This window comes from Ovis canadensis, chromosome X (genome assembly GCF_042477335.2).
Source record: "Ovis canadensis isolate MfBH-ARS-UI-01 breed Bighorn chromosome X, ARS-UI_OviCan_v2, whole genome shotgun sequence".
Taxonomy (NCBI): Eukaryota; Metazoa; Chordata; class Mammalia; order Artiodactyla; family Bovidae; genus Ovis; species Ovis canadensis.
This window is the reverse complement of record NC_091727.1, coordinates 26105097-26119710: the sequence shown is the minus strand read 5'-3', so window position 1 is coordinate 26119710 and position 14614 is coordinate 26105097. Positions and strand designations below refer to the sequence as shown.

Here is a 14614-nt window from a genome sequence, read left to right as displayed (position 1 = left end):
CCTTGTATAAGTGCTCCATGGTTTATTCTGGGTACAGGAAACAGCAGCCCATGTTTGATTGTGGTCTCAGCTGGTCTGACTGGAGTAGATCTGTCCAGGAGTTAAGGAACATCGACAGTCTTACAGTATGTGCTCCTCAGGAATACACATAACATCCTATTGTGTTTGAGACTTCTTTCTCCTAAGGCTGTCAGGAAGTTCTTCTTGTTGTCTCTGTGGACTGTATACATTGTTCTGAGGTTTCTTTTTAGGTACGATTTTTGTATGGTTGCTTTTATTTATGGTGTATTTTCTATTACGTGACCAAAGAAATTGTTGATTCTTCCAGGCCAGACTCTTGATTTTGTTATGGTGATCTATTTTATATGAGATAGGTAAAATTTTTTATATGTTTGAATATTTCCTGTTTTTATTTTCTAAGATTTTTAATTCGAGGATAAATTCTTATGTTATCTTTTGGTTTTCATTGTTCTTATTCATTTGGCATTGTTGTATATAACTCTGTACTGGCTATGTGTCCTTGTCCAGATTTTTACTACATTTTAAATAAAAGCGTTTATGAAAAATTTTAATTGGAGGATAACTGCTTTATAGTGTGTTAGTTTCTGTTGTACAACACTATGAAGCAGCCATAAGTATACATATATGCCCCTCCATAAGCATCCCTCACGCCACCCCTATCTCAGTCCTCTAGGTTGTCACAGACTGCAGTCTGAGCTGCCTCTGTTCCAGAGCATCTCCCCACTAGCTATCTCTGGTACACATGGCAGTGCATATACGTCACAGCCTCTCTCAGTTTGTCCCTCTCTCTCCATCCCTTGCTGTGTCCACGTCTTTTCTCTGCATGTGTCTCTATTCTTACCCTGCAGATAGATTCATCAGTGCCATTTTCTAGATTCTATAGAAATGTGTTAATACGCAATAATTTTTGTTCTCTTTCTGGCTTACATCACTCGGTGTAACATACTCTAGGTGCATCCACCTCACTACAGGTCAGTTCAGTTCAGTCACTCAGTCGGGTCCAACTCTTTGCGACCCCATGAATCACAGCATGCCAGGCCTCCCTGTCCATCACCAACTCCCGGAGTTCACTCAGACTCACGTCCATCGAGTCTGTGATGCCAACCAGCCATCTCATTCTCAGTCATCCCCTTCTCCTCCTGCCCTCAATCCCTCCCAGGATCAGAGTCTTTTCCAATGAGTCAACTCTGCATGAGGTGGCCAAAGGACTGGAGCTTCAGCTTTAGCATCATTCCTTCCAAAGAAATCCCAGGGTTGATCTCCTTCAGAATGGACTGGTTGGATCTCCTTGCAGTCCAAGGGACTCTCAAGAGTCTGCTCCAACACCACAGTTCAAAAGCATCAATTCTTTGGCACTCAGCCTTCTTCACAGTCCAACTCTCACATCCATACATGAACACTGGAAAAACCATAGCCTTGACTAGACGGACCTTAGTCAGCAAAGTAATGTCTCTGCTTTTGAGTCTACTCTCTAGGTTGGTCATAACTTTTCTTCCAAGGAGTAAGCGTCTTTTAGTTTCATGGTGGCAGTCACCATCTGCAGTGATTTTGGAGCCCCAAAAAATAAAGTCTGACACTGTTTCTACTGTTTCCCATCTATTTCCCATGAAATGATGGGACCGGATGCCATGATCTTTGTTTTCTGAATGCTGAGCTTTAAGCTAACATTTTCGCTCTCCTCTTTCACTTTCATCAAGAGGCTTTTCAGCTCCTCTTCACTTTCTGCCATAAGGGTGGTGTCATCTGCATATCTGAGGTTATTGATATTTCTCCCACCAATCTTGATTCCAGCTTGTGTTTCTTCCAGTCCAGTGTTTTTCATGATGTACTATGCATATAAGCTAAATAAGCAGGGTGACAATATACAGCGTTGACGCACTCTTTTTCCTGTTTGGAACCAGTCTGTTGTTCCATGTCCAGTTCTAACTGTTGCTTCCTGACCTGCGTACAGCTTTCTCAAGAGGCAGGTCAGGTGGTCTGGTATTCCCATCTCTTTCAGCATTTTCCACAGTTTATTGTGATCCACACAGTCAAAGGCTTTGGCATAGTCAATAAGCAGAAATATATGTTTTTCTGGAACTCTCTTGCTTTTCCCATGATCCACCTCACTACAACTGTCTTACATTTGGTTCTTTTTATGGTTGTGTAATAGTCCATTATATACATCTACCACAACTTCTGTATCTATTCATCTCTCAGTGGAAGTTGAGGTGGTTGCTTCCATGTCCTAGCTATTGTAAATAGTGTTTCAATAAACAGTGCGGTCCATGAATGTTTTCACGCATGGCTTTCTCGGTGTGTATGCCCAGTTGTGGGATTGCTGAGTCATAGGGTAGTTTTATTTCTAGTTTTGAAAGGACTCTCCATACTGTTCTCCGTAGTGGCTATATCAATTTACTTTCCCCCTCAAAGTGCAAGAGGGTTCTCTTTTCTTCATGCCACCTCAGCACTTATTGTTTCTAGATTTTTTTATGATAGCCTTTCTGGCAAGTGTGAGGTGATGCATCATTGTAGCTTTGGTTTGCGTTCATAATGAGTTGTAAACATCTTGTCTTGTGAGCATCTGCATTTTTTTAAAGAACAGATTTAGGACTACAGAAAATTTAGCAGATAGTATACAGAGCTAGTCTCTATACTATAGACTAGCTATAGAGCTAGTCTCTTCCTCCACTTAGCATCTTCTGTTATTAACATCTTGGATTGGTTCAACTGATACAAGTTCATTTGTTAAAACTGAGCAACTAATATCAATATGGTGTTATTAACTATTGTCCGTTGCTTACAATATATTTTACTTTTGTTGTTTTGCAGTTCTGTGTTGTTGCTTTTGTTCAGTTGCTCAGTCATCTCTGACTGTGACCCCATGATCCATAGCACGCTGGGCTCCCTATGCTTTACCATCTCCTGGAGTTGGCTCAAAGTCATGTCCATCCAATCAGTAATGCCATCCAACCATCTCATCCTGTGCTGCCTCCTTTTCTTTTTCCCTTCCATCTTTCCCAACATCAGGGTCTTTACCAATGAGTCAGGTCTTCCCATAAGTGGCCAAAAGTTTGGAACTTCAACTTCAGCATCAGATATTCCCATGAACATGCAGGGTTGATTCCTTTCAGGAATGATTGGTTTGATCTCCTTTCTATCCAGGGGACTCTGAAGAGTCTTCTCCAGCCCCACAATTCAAAAGCAGCAATTTTTCATCACTCAGCCTTCGTTATGGTCCAGTGTTCACATCCACACATGACCCCTGGGAAAATCATAGCTTTCACTAGACACACCTCTTTTGGCAATGTAATATCTCTGCTTTTTATTATGTGATCTAGGTTTGTCATAGCTTTTCTTGCAAGGAATTAACGTCTTTTAATTTCATGGCATCTTTTAATTTGGGGCTTCCCTCATAGCTCAGTTTGTAAAAGAATCTGCCTACAGTGCAAGAAATCCACGGTCAATTCCCGGGTCAGGTAGATCGCCTGAAGAAGGAAATGGGAACCCAATTCAGTATTCATGCCTGGAGAATCCCAGGAACAGAGGAGATTGGGAGGCTACAGCCCATGGGGTCGCAAGAGTGGGACACGACTTAGTGACTAAACCACCACCACCACCGCCATGGCTGCTTTCACCATCCACAGTGATTTTGGAGAAGAAATTTAAATCTTCCATTGTTTCTACTTTTTCCCCATCTGTTTGCAATGAAGTGTTGGGACCAGATGCCATGATCTTAGTTTCTTGAATGTTGAGTTTTAAGCCAGGTTTTTCATACTCTTCTTTCACTCTCATCAAGAGTCTCTTTAGTTCAACTTCACCTTCTGCCATAAGGGTGGTATCATATGCACATCTGAAGATATTGATATTTCTCCTGCCAATTTGATTCCAGCTTGTGTTCTTCCATCTGGGAATTTTCATGATGTATGTGCATTTACCTGAAATAATCAGGGTGACAATATGCAGCCTTAATGTATTCGTGTCCTAATTTTGAACCTGTCTATTGTTCCTTGTCCACTTCTAACTGTTGCTTCTTTTTTTTTAATTTTAGTTTTTTATTTTTTAAATTTTAAAATCTTTAATTCTTACATGCATTCCCAAACATGAACCCCCCATCCCACCTCCCTCCCCATAACATCTCTCTGGGTCATCCCCATGCACCAGCCCCAAGCATGCTGTATCCTGCGTCAGACATAGACTGGCGATTCAATTCTTACATGATAGTATACATTCTTGACCTGTATACCGGTTTCTCAGAAGGCAGGTAAGGTAGTCTGGTATTCCCATCATTTAAGAATCTTGCAGTTTCTTGTGATACAGGCAAAGGCTTTTGCATAGTCAAACAAGTAGAAGTTTTCTGGAATTCTCTTGCTTTGTCTATGACCCAATGGAGATTACCAATTTGATATCTGATACCTCTGCCTTTTCTGAACCCAGCTTGTACATATTGAAGTTCGCTTTTCAGATACTGTTGAAGCGTACCTTGAAGCATTTTGAGCATTTCCTAGCTTGCATGTGAAATGAGCACAATTATATGATAGTTTGAACATTCGTTGGCATTGCACTTCTTGGGGATTGGAATGAAAGCTTACCTTTTCCAGTCCTGTGTCCTCTGCTGAGTGGTCCAAATTTGCTGGCCTATTGAGTGCAGTACGTTAACATCATCATCATTTAGGGTTTGAAATAGCTCAGCTGAAATTTCATCACCTCCACTAGCTTTGTTCCTAGGAATGCTTCCTAAGGCCCCCTTGACTTCGCACTCTTGGATGTCTGGCTCTACGTGAGTGATCACATCATCACTGTTATCTGGGTCATAAAGACCTTTGTTGAACAGTTCTTCTGTATCTCCTTGCCACCTCTTCTTAAAATCTTTTGCTTCTGTTCTGTCCCTATAGTTTCTGTCCTTTATTGTGCCCATCTTTGCATGAAATGTTCCCTTGGTATCTCTAATTTTCTTGAAGAGAAGTCTAGTCTTTCCCATTCTATTTTTCCCCTCTATTTCTTTGCATTGTTCACTTGAAAATGCTTTCTTATTATTCCTTGCTGTTCTTTGGAAATCTGCATTCAGATTGGTATATCTTTCCTTTGCCCTTTGCTTCTCTTCTTTCTCAGGTATTTGTAAGGCCTCCTCAGACAATCATTTAGCCTTTTTCATAGCTTTTTCTTGTGGATGGTTTTGGTTACCACCTCCTATACCTTGTTCTGAACCTCCATCTTTAGTTTTTCAGGCAGTCTTTCTACCAGATCATATCCCTTGAAAGTATTCCTCACCTCCACTGTATAATCATAAGGAAATTGATTTAGGTCATATCTGAATGGCCTAATGATTTTCTCTACTTTCTTCAGCTTAAGTCTGTCTTTTGCAGTAAGGAGCTTATGATCTGAGCCAGAGTGAGCTCCGGGTCTTGTTTATGCAGACTGTGTAGAGCTTCTCCATCTTCAGCTGCAAGTTATTCATTTACTTCCTACTTTTCCATTCCAGTCCCCTATTACAAAAAGGACATTTTTGGGGGATGTTAGTTCTAGGCTGTGATGTACATCTTCATAGCACCACTGGACTCTAGCTTCTTTGGCATCAGTGTTTGAAGCATAGACTTGGATTACTGTGATACTGAATGCTTTGCCTTGGAAATGAACCAAGATCATTCTGTCCTTGTGGACACTTCCCCCAGTACCTGCAGTTCGCAGTCTTTTTTTGACTATGAGACTGCTCCATTTCTTCTAATGGATTTTTGCCCACAGATACAATGGTAATCTCAATTAAATTCACCCATTCCTGTCCATGTTAGTTGTCTGATTTCTAAAATGTTGACGGTCACTCTTGCCATCTCCTGCTTGACCAATTTCCATTGATTCATGTACCTAACATTGAAGGTTCCTATGTAGTACTGTTCTTTACAGCATCAGACTTTACTTTTACCACCAGACACATCCACAACTAAGCGTCATTTTGACTTTAGCCCAGTCTCTTCATTCTTTCTGGAGCTATTTCTGGGCTTTTCCCCAATAACGTATTAGACACCTACTGACCTGGGGGGCTCAGGTGTCTCCCTCTGGTATGCTCTCCTGGTATCATTTCTTTTTGCTTTTTCCTGATGTTCATGGGGTTCTCACGGCAAGGATACTGAAGTGATTTGCTATTCTCCTCTCCAGTGGACTGCATTTGGTTAGAATTTTCCACCATGACCCGTCCACCTTGGGTAGCCCTGCAAAACCTTATCCATAGCTTTTGAGTTACACAAAGGTGTGATTCACGTGATCATTTAGCTTAGTTTAGTGTGATTGTGGTTTTCATTCTAGAGAATAGGGCATTGTGGTTCTTCTCTCTGCCCTCTGAAGAATGAGTTTAAGAGGCTTGTGGAAGCTTGCTGATGGGAGGGACTGGCTCTGAGGAAACCTGACTCTTGCTCTATTGGGCGGGGTAATGCTCAGTTAATAAATAAATAAAAATTAGAAAACCATAAAGAAAAATAAAATTATATCAATATGACTAAAATGATTAATGACATTCATAGCTTTTATTTTGTTATTGAATACCTCATTAAGAAGGATTTTGAACACAGAAAGAAATATGTGAGATGTAGCTAATATGGAGGAGGATGAAATTCCCCCCTGCCCTTCTGGTTTTTTGTGGATGGTTGAAGAATTAAATTGATGTGAGACAGATTAATAGGATAAAATAAAAGTGTAATAACACATAGACATGAGAGAGACACAGGAAAACTGAATAACTCATCAACATGGCCAAAGCCCAGAGCCAAAGACAGAAGAAAATTTTAATGGTAGTTGTTTGGGACATGAAAGGATAGGAAGGCAGTTCACAGGGAGATGGAAATGGGAATGTTGGTAAAGGAATGTTTTCTGTGCCAGGCAGAGACTCCGGGCCACAGAGTGGACTCTCATCTCTAGGCCCTGCCAAGATTTCACCACCACATCTTGCCCATAATGTTTGCAGCTATCTCTGGTCATAGTTCTCTTCAGGGAACAGGACCTGTGTCTAAGTTCTTTCAGGCACTTAGGCCTTAGAGCTTAAGGAGTTCTGGAGCCTGAGGTTAGAGAGCCAAGCATTGTTGATGGGGCTGGGAGCAGCGGTGTTCAATGCTGAGTATAGTGAAGAAGAGGTCTCTGGTCCAAGAGGCTCCTTCTTTTGCCCAGAAAGAGTTCCTGTGAACAGGGCTCAGAGGCTGGCTGATGGTTAGTATCATCGGGAGAAGGGGAAGGGCTTTTCTAGGCAAATTAAGCATTGTCAAGCCAGACGAGTCTACCTGGCAAGTCTTTCAAAGTTCAGAGGTTTTCCTTAAGGCACAGAAGATTGGACATAAGGGACCTCACTGGAATCCTAAGGAGAAGTCTTCAGCGATGCATAGTCAGTTATCCATCTGAAAAGGAAATGACAAATGCTCATAAGGGGCTTCAGGTGTCACTGAAGTCCCTTATGGCCTTTTCATGGCTGTGGCATCCCTCACCTGTGAGCTTGCTGGGCAGAATGTGGTTCAGTTCTCGCCACAGGGGCTGTTGTGGCTTCCCTGAGTATTTTTTTTTTAAGAAATTATTTATGTATTTAATTTTGGTTGTGCTGGCTCTTCATTGCTGCGTGTGTGTTCTCTAGTTTCGAGGAGCAGGGGCTACCCTTCATTGGGATGCACTGGCTTCTCATTGTGGTGGCATCTCTTAGTGCGGAGAACAGGCTCTGGGACACATGGGCTTCACTAGTTGCAGCAAGGAGTGGTAAAGTAGAAATGTTAGGAGATTGCTGTTGTAGTTCAGTCTCTAAGTCATGTCTGAGTCATTGTGGCCCCATGGAATGTAGCCTTCCAGGATCCCCTGTCCATGGGATTCTCTGGGCAGGAATAGTGGAGAGGGTCGCCATTCCCTTCTCCAGGGGAATTTCCCAGTCCAGGGATTGAACCCGGGTCTCCTGCCATTTCAGCTAGATTCTTTACCATCTGAGGCACCAGGACAGCCATATTTCGGAAGGTAGCCAGAAAATTTTTAGCTCACTTTCTTTTTCTTTCTTTGTCCATTCTCTCCCTATCCTGTAGACACACTCAGCTTAAATTTTATAAACACAAAGTGGAGGCTTTCATGGCATACAGTGTCTGGATTTGTCCACCCAAAAGCAAAGATACTGGGAGTCTAGGCACAGTGAAATGCAGAAGAAAGTGACTTTCATTCTAGCCCTATGAATCAGTTTAACAGGACATAGGTTAAAATTTTTGATTGGGTAGCATGGAGACCTCCTCTTCCTGAAACCTATCACATCAGGTTTTGACTCAAATCCACATGGCCAGGACTGCAACCCCACCCCAAATTCCAGTTTGGGACTTGAACCATGGTCATTTAATTAGAAACACTTACCTGGTACCTGGACGTACTGTGGCTCAGGTTGTTTGTGTCTTAGCGCAGAAGGAATTCAGCCAGAAGCAAAATGTTAGGCAAGAGAAAGATTTATATATATAGGATGCATGTAAGAGATGCAAGGAGGCAGGTGACAGAGCTCTGCCTGAAAGATTAGGTGGAATATATTCTATAGACAATGGAAAGTGGAGGACTAGGAAAGACTGCCTTCTCTGAGTAGAGGTCAGGCTTACATCACTCCCTCCCAATTCATTTGGAACAGGAGAGTGTCTGACCTTATGAGGTCAAACTTGGGTTATTGTAGAACTTCTTCAAATGGACAGAAGGGCCGTGACATTCCTCTTTTACCTAAAGGCCTAGGGAACATCTCATGGATTATTTATGGCTTTATGTTTAAACAAACCTGCCTTCCTTCACTACATTCTGATACCTTTCTTGAACAATGTTAACTTACAAAGGTCTACCAATGGTTCCTAAGTTTCTCTATCTCTAGTCCCCTCCTAGACTTCTAGATCTACCTCTCTGTCTGTCTGTCTGTGCTCAGGCCCTAACTTATTTCTGACTCTTCGCAATCCCATGAACTGCAGCACTCCAGCCTCTCTGTCCATGGGATTCTCCAGGCAGGAATACTGGAATAGGAAGCCACTTCCTCCTCCAGGGATGTTTCAGAACAGGGATCAAACCTTCATCTCCTGCATTGCAGGTGGATTCTTTTCCACAAAGTCACTTGGGACAGCTACCTGTATCCTATGCTATTCTATCCCTGTCGTATGGAGGCAGGCTCCCCCAGCCAAGAGCTGTCGTTTCTCTTGGTGGGAGCCTTCTAAATGAAAGGCTCCAGCTTGGACTATTGTCTGGAATTTAGTGAGCAATTTTCTTCCCAATAAGTGGAAGGGGCAGTCATGCATGTGCAGAAACATCAAAGGTAAACTTTCCTAGCAAGGACTTGAGGGGAGGGGCACGCCACTTGGTTTGGGGCCTTCCTTCAATTCCCTTTATCATGGAGGACTTGAAGGAAAAAAACCCAGGGAAATCAGTCTGCACAGAGTAGATGACCCATGTATGAAAGAACTGTCCTTCCTGCCACATCAAGGGTTCCTTGAAGCTCCTCTGGTGAAATGACCAGGTGTCCTCTGGGAACTGCTGGGAGGTCTTGGAGCTCCTGTCTCATTTCCTGAGGGTATGTGCTCAGAGTAAGGCCCACAACAGTCTGAGACCCAATAGAAGAAAGCAGAGGTTGCCCAACTTACCACATCTACCTGTGTTCTCTCAGGACAGAAAGCTGGGACTGGAAATTGAGGCCTTCTGATGGCTGGCTGCACCTGTCCTCAGGCAGGCTTCTAGGAAGACCTGTATTTCCTCCCTCCTTTCACTATTACTGTCCTCTCTCCAGGTCCTCACACTGACTTCCCATCTCCTAATGAGACCTGTCCTCTCATGCTACAGCCTTAAACTCCCTTAGGAATTTAACTATCAGAGGCTGGGACTCTTCCATCCATTGACCTGAGGACACAGCGCTCAAGCTAAGGCTTTTATGTCCCTGAGAATCAGGAAGGATAAATGAGGGCATATTGATCTTTTCAGGGTATCTGACATTGCATGTGTTCATGACCACCTTGTCCCTGAGTAGTTTTGTCTTCTTTCATACCATTCATTTATTGGCATTTTTTAAACTTTATTCCAAAACAGTTCTTTGGGACAGTGCCCCATGCATCCAATGAGACACATTTTTTGGAGTGTTTAGAGGAAAATTGAATGAAAAGACATGATGTCTGGCTTAGGCTGGGAGGAGTGGCGCATTTTGGGCTCTGCACGAATCCAGATCAGGGGACTAGTCCCAGGAAGGTCACTTCATCAGTTTGTGAACTTGAGAGATTGGCAGGTTATCCATCCATAAATGGAGTCTGCTCAGTCCGATCCTGCATGAATGCTGGAATGCGTGTACTACATATAAAGCAGTGGCATACTGATGAAGAAGTATTGGTTTGAAATAAGTGGGAGTTATGTTACTATGAACCCCTCAAATACCACCTTCCCATCTGAGTTTATTTTCAATCCAGGAGAGAACAGAGAATATGCAGTGAATTAGCACAAAAGAAAAAAATACTCTTAAATGAGCTAAATAAGTCACAGTATTTTTTATTTTTACTAAAAGGAAGTTTAAAATAAGGTAAACCACAAGTTAAAGACTTTTTACTCTATTCTTTTCTTCATTTTCTTTTCCTTTCTCAATAGTTTCTTCGGTCTTCCTTCACATTTGCATGAAAATCACTCTTGCAGTGCTATGTTACCTACTTGCAGATCAGAAAGACAATATAGATGGCTCCTGAATCTTTTATGTCTACCAAAACTGTACCTTTAAAACTCTTAAAACAGCAGTGAATATAACAGTAGTATCATTACCAAATTAATACTCTGAAGAAAAACAAACTCTTAGAAGTAAAAACATTTGAAAAAAAAAGAAACATATAATATGTAGAAGTTACTTGTGTGAAACAGAGAAATATGGTCGAAATAAATGTGATCTACCCCCTACTACCACACACTCTTTAGAAGCTGACTGCTTTTCAAGAAACATTCTCTTCTAATATCATGTTATCTTGTTTGCATTGTGAACAATATATTCAGTACTTTCAGTGTGTGTTACAAATACCCAAACTTTTAAAACATGAAAACAGCTAGAAACTATGATTTATAAAATTCATACATTTGAATTGTGAAGCACAATAAAACTTATCAAAAGTAAGAACATTTGAAAATACTAAAACCTTCACCTCTTCACCTTTCTACTTTAAATCATTCACTATATATCTCTCATATTGATAAAAGAAAACAGATATATATTTTGTTAAACTAGACCTAAACTCGCTTACCTTTTAAAGCTGTAACAAGTTACTGGTTTTCTTCCCTCCAACCCTACTGCTCTGCACTATTTAGGAGCTTGACTGCTTTCTTCCAACACAAAGGGAACAAAGTGCCCTGCCCCCCTCCCTAGATGAGGGAGGAGCTGCAGGACTTGGCCCTGGAAGGGGCATTAGCCTCAGCCATGGGTGGATCCCTGGCCACACCTCTCAGCCCTGCTCTCTCCGCCTGATCTCTCAGAGCCTCCTCATAGAGGTCTGGGAAGGAACTAGGGAGCCTACTGTGGAACTTGGCTAGAACCTCCAGTACCTTCATCTTACTGGTCTCAGCACAAGCTCTCAGGCCCCACAGGAACTCATAGCGGGGAGGATCACTATTGGGCACCTGGCGGTAGTTCAGGTACTCCTTCTGCACCAGATCTTTGGTGATGAGCCTTCTGGGCTCCCCAAAGATCCAGTGCCTCCTCCCAGCATAGATCCCCAACATACTGAGGAATTCCCAGATCTCCTCCTCGGTAGCGCGGTTACCATTCATGAAGATGACCCCCAAGAGCACCATGAGGAGACCAGACTTGGGAAGCTCCCCCTCACCACTTGGACAAACGTTTCCCCTGAGGTTGAGCTTGCTGATGAGGGTGTAGATGTTCCTGCTATGGTCGACTTCCTTCATCTCCAGGCCAAAGACCAGCTCCACGCACTCACAGGCTGTACTGAGGATCTCAGGGAAGTGCTGCCTGTACTTCCTGCTGACGATTTTCATCAGGGCCTTCTGCGTGATGGGCTCCTTCTTGGTGTACTTCTCCAGCAGGAACTCCACCAGTATCCTGGCCTTCCTGGCCAGAGGATCTTTGCGAGTGCTCTGAGTGGCAGGGGCTGCCTGGGAGGCACCTGCACTTTCCTCCTCTGGGCCCTGGGCACCTTCATCAGATCCTGCACAGGAAGGCCCTGCATCAGGATAGCTAGGGGCCATGGCTCCCTCAAGCTCCTGGTGATCGCCAGCAGCAGGGGAGCTCAGGGGAGAACCCTGAGGGGCAGAAGTGGGGGAGGAGGGGCACTCCTCTTTTGGGGTTGCAGCAGCATGGGCCTGGGCCTCCTGAGTGTCCCCCCAGACCTGGTGGCGTTTCCCACTGGTATGGAACTTGTTCTTGTGCCTCCGAGGCATGCTGACAGCAGGTCAGGGGCTGCAGGTGGGAGTGCAGGCAGGAAAGCAGGCGAGGGCACCTTGAGGAGGGACAAGGACATGCTCTGAGAACCTTCAGCGAGGAGAGTCTTCCCTGGCTTGAATGGAAGCCGCCTCTGAGGGGTCCTCGAGGCCAGTGCTCTAGGACCCACAGGGCTCCTGTTCTCCTGGCCAGCCTGTCTCCTGAGACCGCTGAATAGCAAGGGAGAGTGAGCCCTGGGCGCAGCAGACAGTCCTGCCTGGGCGTTAGAAGGGGCGGGGCATGGGGCCTGGCAGGGGAGGCAAGTCCTCACAGCTGACATTCAGAGTCAGGATGAAAATTGGTGCGAGACACCTCCATATCCAACACCCCCTGTCCTGCACCCAGCCCGTTCCCTCTCCTGTCTGAAATTGACACTGCCACCTTCCCTGTCACCCCAGACAAGGATAGGAGGGCGTACTCAGCCTCCCATGGAGGGTCCCAGGACCTTCCCTTCTGCTGTGTCGTGGTTGCCCCTTTACAATCACGCTCAAGCTCCCCTCTCAGACCACCGCCCCACTTTCGAATGTTTGGCTGGGAGGAATCGGTGATCACAGGGGAGCGTACTGAGCTGCGCATTTGTCACTGAGGCTGGTCCTCATCCTGACTCTTCCCGAACCCTGACATCCTGTCTCTACTGACCAGCTGTCAGCAACTCAGACCCAAGTCCCCTCTTCTTTGAGTGTTCCGTGTCCGAGGTCACAAGGATGGAGCCCCTCAGCCTTTAGAGCAGCCCGGCGGGTGCCCGGATGATCCACAGCCAAGTCGCGGTGAGTGGGGGTTTACACATGGCTGCCGTTCTGGTGTATGGAGACCCTGAGTACCCCCGAGGGTCCCTCCTTCACTCCACAGGGCTCGTGGCTCTCCCACTACTGAGCGGAGCTGGGGTCCAGCAGAGCCTGACTGAGGCATTCTTTCCCGAGACCACCTAGTGGTTAGTGAACGGTCTTGGGGCCTAAGAGCGAAGCTGGATCCTCTGGTCCGAGTGCAGGGCTAGGGTGGCCGGAGGCTTGTGGCCCCCTCTTTTCAGATAGAAAAGGGATTCGGGGTGCAGAGACGTGTCCCTGCACTCGTAACTCACGTCACGTCCGAACTTGACACCCGATGACATGTGACTGCTCCCGCTGGCCACCGTCAATGGCAGCTCTCAGAGATAGCGGCACTGTCAAGCATGGCGTCGCTCCCCCAGCGTGCTTAGGAGGACGTCGCTTCCTGTCCTGTGCATCTGGGCTCCAGGAGGGCAGCAGGGGTGGGACCTGGACAGGCGGGGTTCCGGGGGAGCTTCTCCCAGGATTGGCACGTGGACTTTCCATTGACTCTTAAGGGGTCCTGGGACGTCCCTGTCCTGAACTGTCAGCTGGCTCACTCCATGCCTCTCACTTGTGTCAGCACCCGCAGCAGGAAGAATTGGGGAGCCCAAGCCTAACAGCCGTCCTGGAGCCCATGAGACCGACAGCGAGGGCTCTCTGGGCTCCCTCTTCTGGAGTAAGCGATGCTCTGTCATTCTCCATGCCTTCCCTTAACCCCTGTAGATGCTGGGCTACGTCCCATCTGCTGATCCGAGGACAAGGCCTCATATCGAAAATGTGAACCCCCGAGTCTCCTGGTATGAAGTGCACATACGTCTCATCTCACCATTTCTACCCAAGGCTTCCTGGAAATGGCTGCTACAGGTAAGATCAGCTGAGAGGAAAGGATGGGAGACTGTCTTCTGAGGTGTGGAACCCCTCACATCTCACTCAGAAACTTCATTTATATTGACTGCTGACAGGGCCTGGAAATCCTTCCCTTTCTGGTATAAGTCCACCCCTGTCCCCAGCCATGCTCATACCATTCCAGAAGAGTAAGTGAAGGGGCTCCTTAGCCTGACAGTTCTCACTGTGGGCTCTCAGTCGACTGCAGGGTCATTGCTCAGAAGTTCTGAGATGAAGTTCTGTTGCTTTTACAATTCCTGTGATACTAACTTTTCTCTTTTAGTCCCTGGGCGATAGTCTATTACGGTGATCATTTCAAAGGGCCAGTTCTCATCCCCTAGCAGTCCCTGTTGGCTCAGACACTAAAGAATCTGCCTGTGGTGTGGGAGACCTGGGTTCAGTCCGGGGGTTGGGAAGACCCCCTGGAGGATGGCATGGCAACCCACTCTAGTATTCTTGCCTGGAGTTTCCCCTTGGACAGAGGAGCCTGGCGGGCTACAGT

At 45.3% G+C, this 14614-nt stretch overlaps 1 protein-coding gene across 1 annotated transcript; it reads right to left on the bottom strand.

The window, feature by feature from the left end:
* Positions 1-11349: 11349 nt before the first annotated feature.
* On the bottom strand, positions 11350-12381 carry LOC138930655 (melanoma-associated antigen B17-like). Its single transcript, XM_070291156.1, has one exon. It carries the CDS (start codon positions 12379-12381, stop codon positions 11350-11352), a length of 1032 nt encoding a protein of 343 aa, XP_070147257.1.
* Positions 12382-14614: the final 2233 nt, after the last annotated feature.

Excerpts from the sequence above, each read along its gene's own strand:
- LOC138930655 (XM_070291156.1), bottom strand. The coding sequence starts at position 12,381 with ATGCCTCGGAGGCACAAGAACAAGTTCCATACCAGTGGGAAACGCCAC.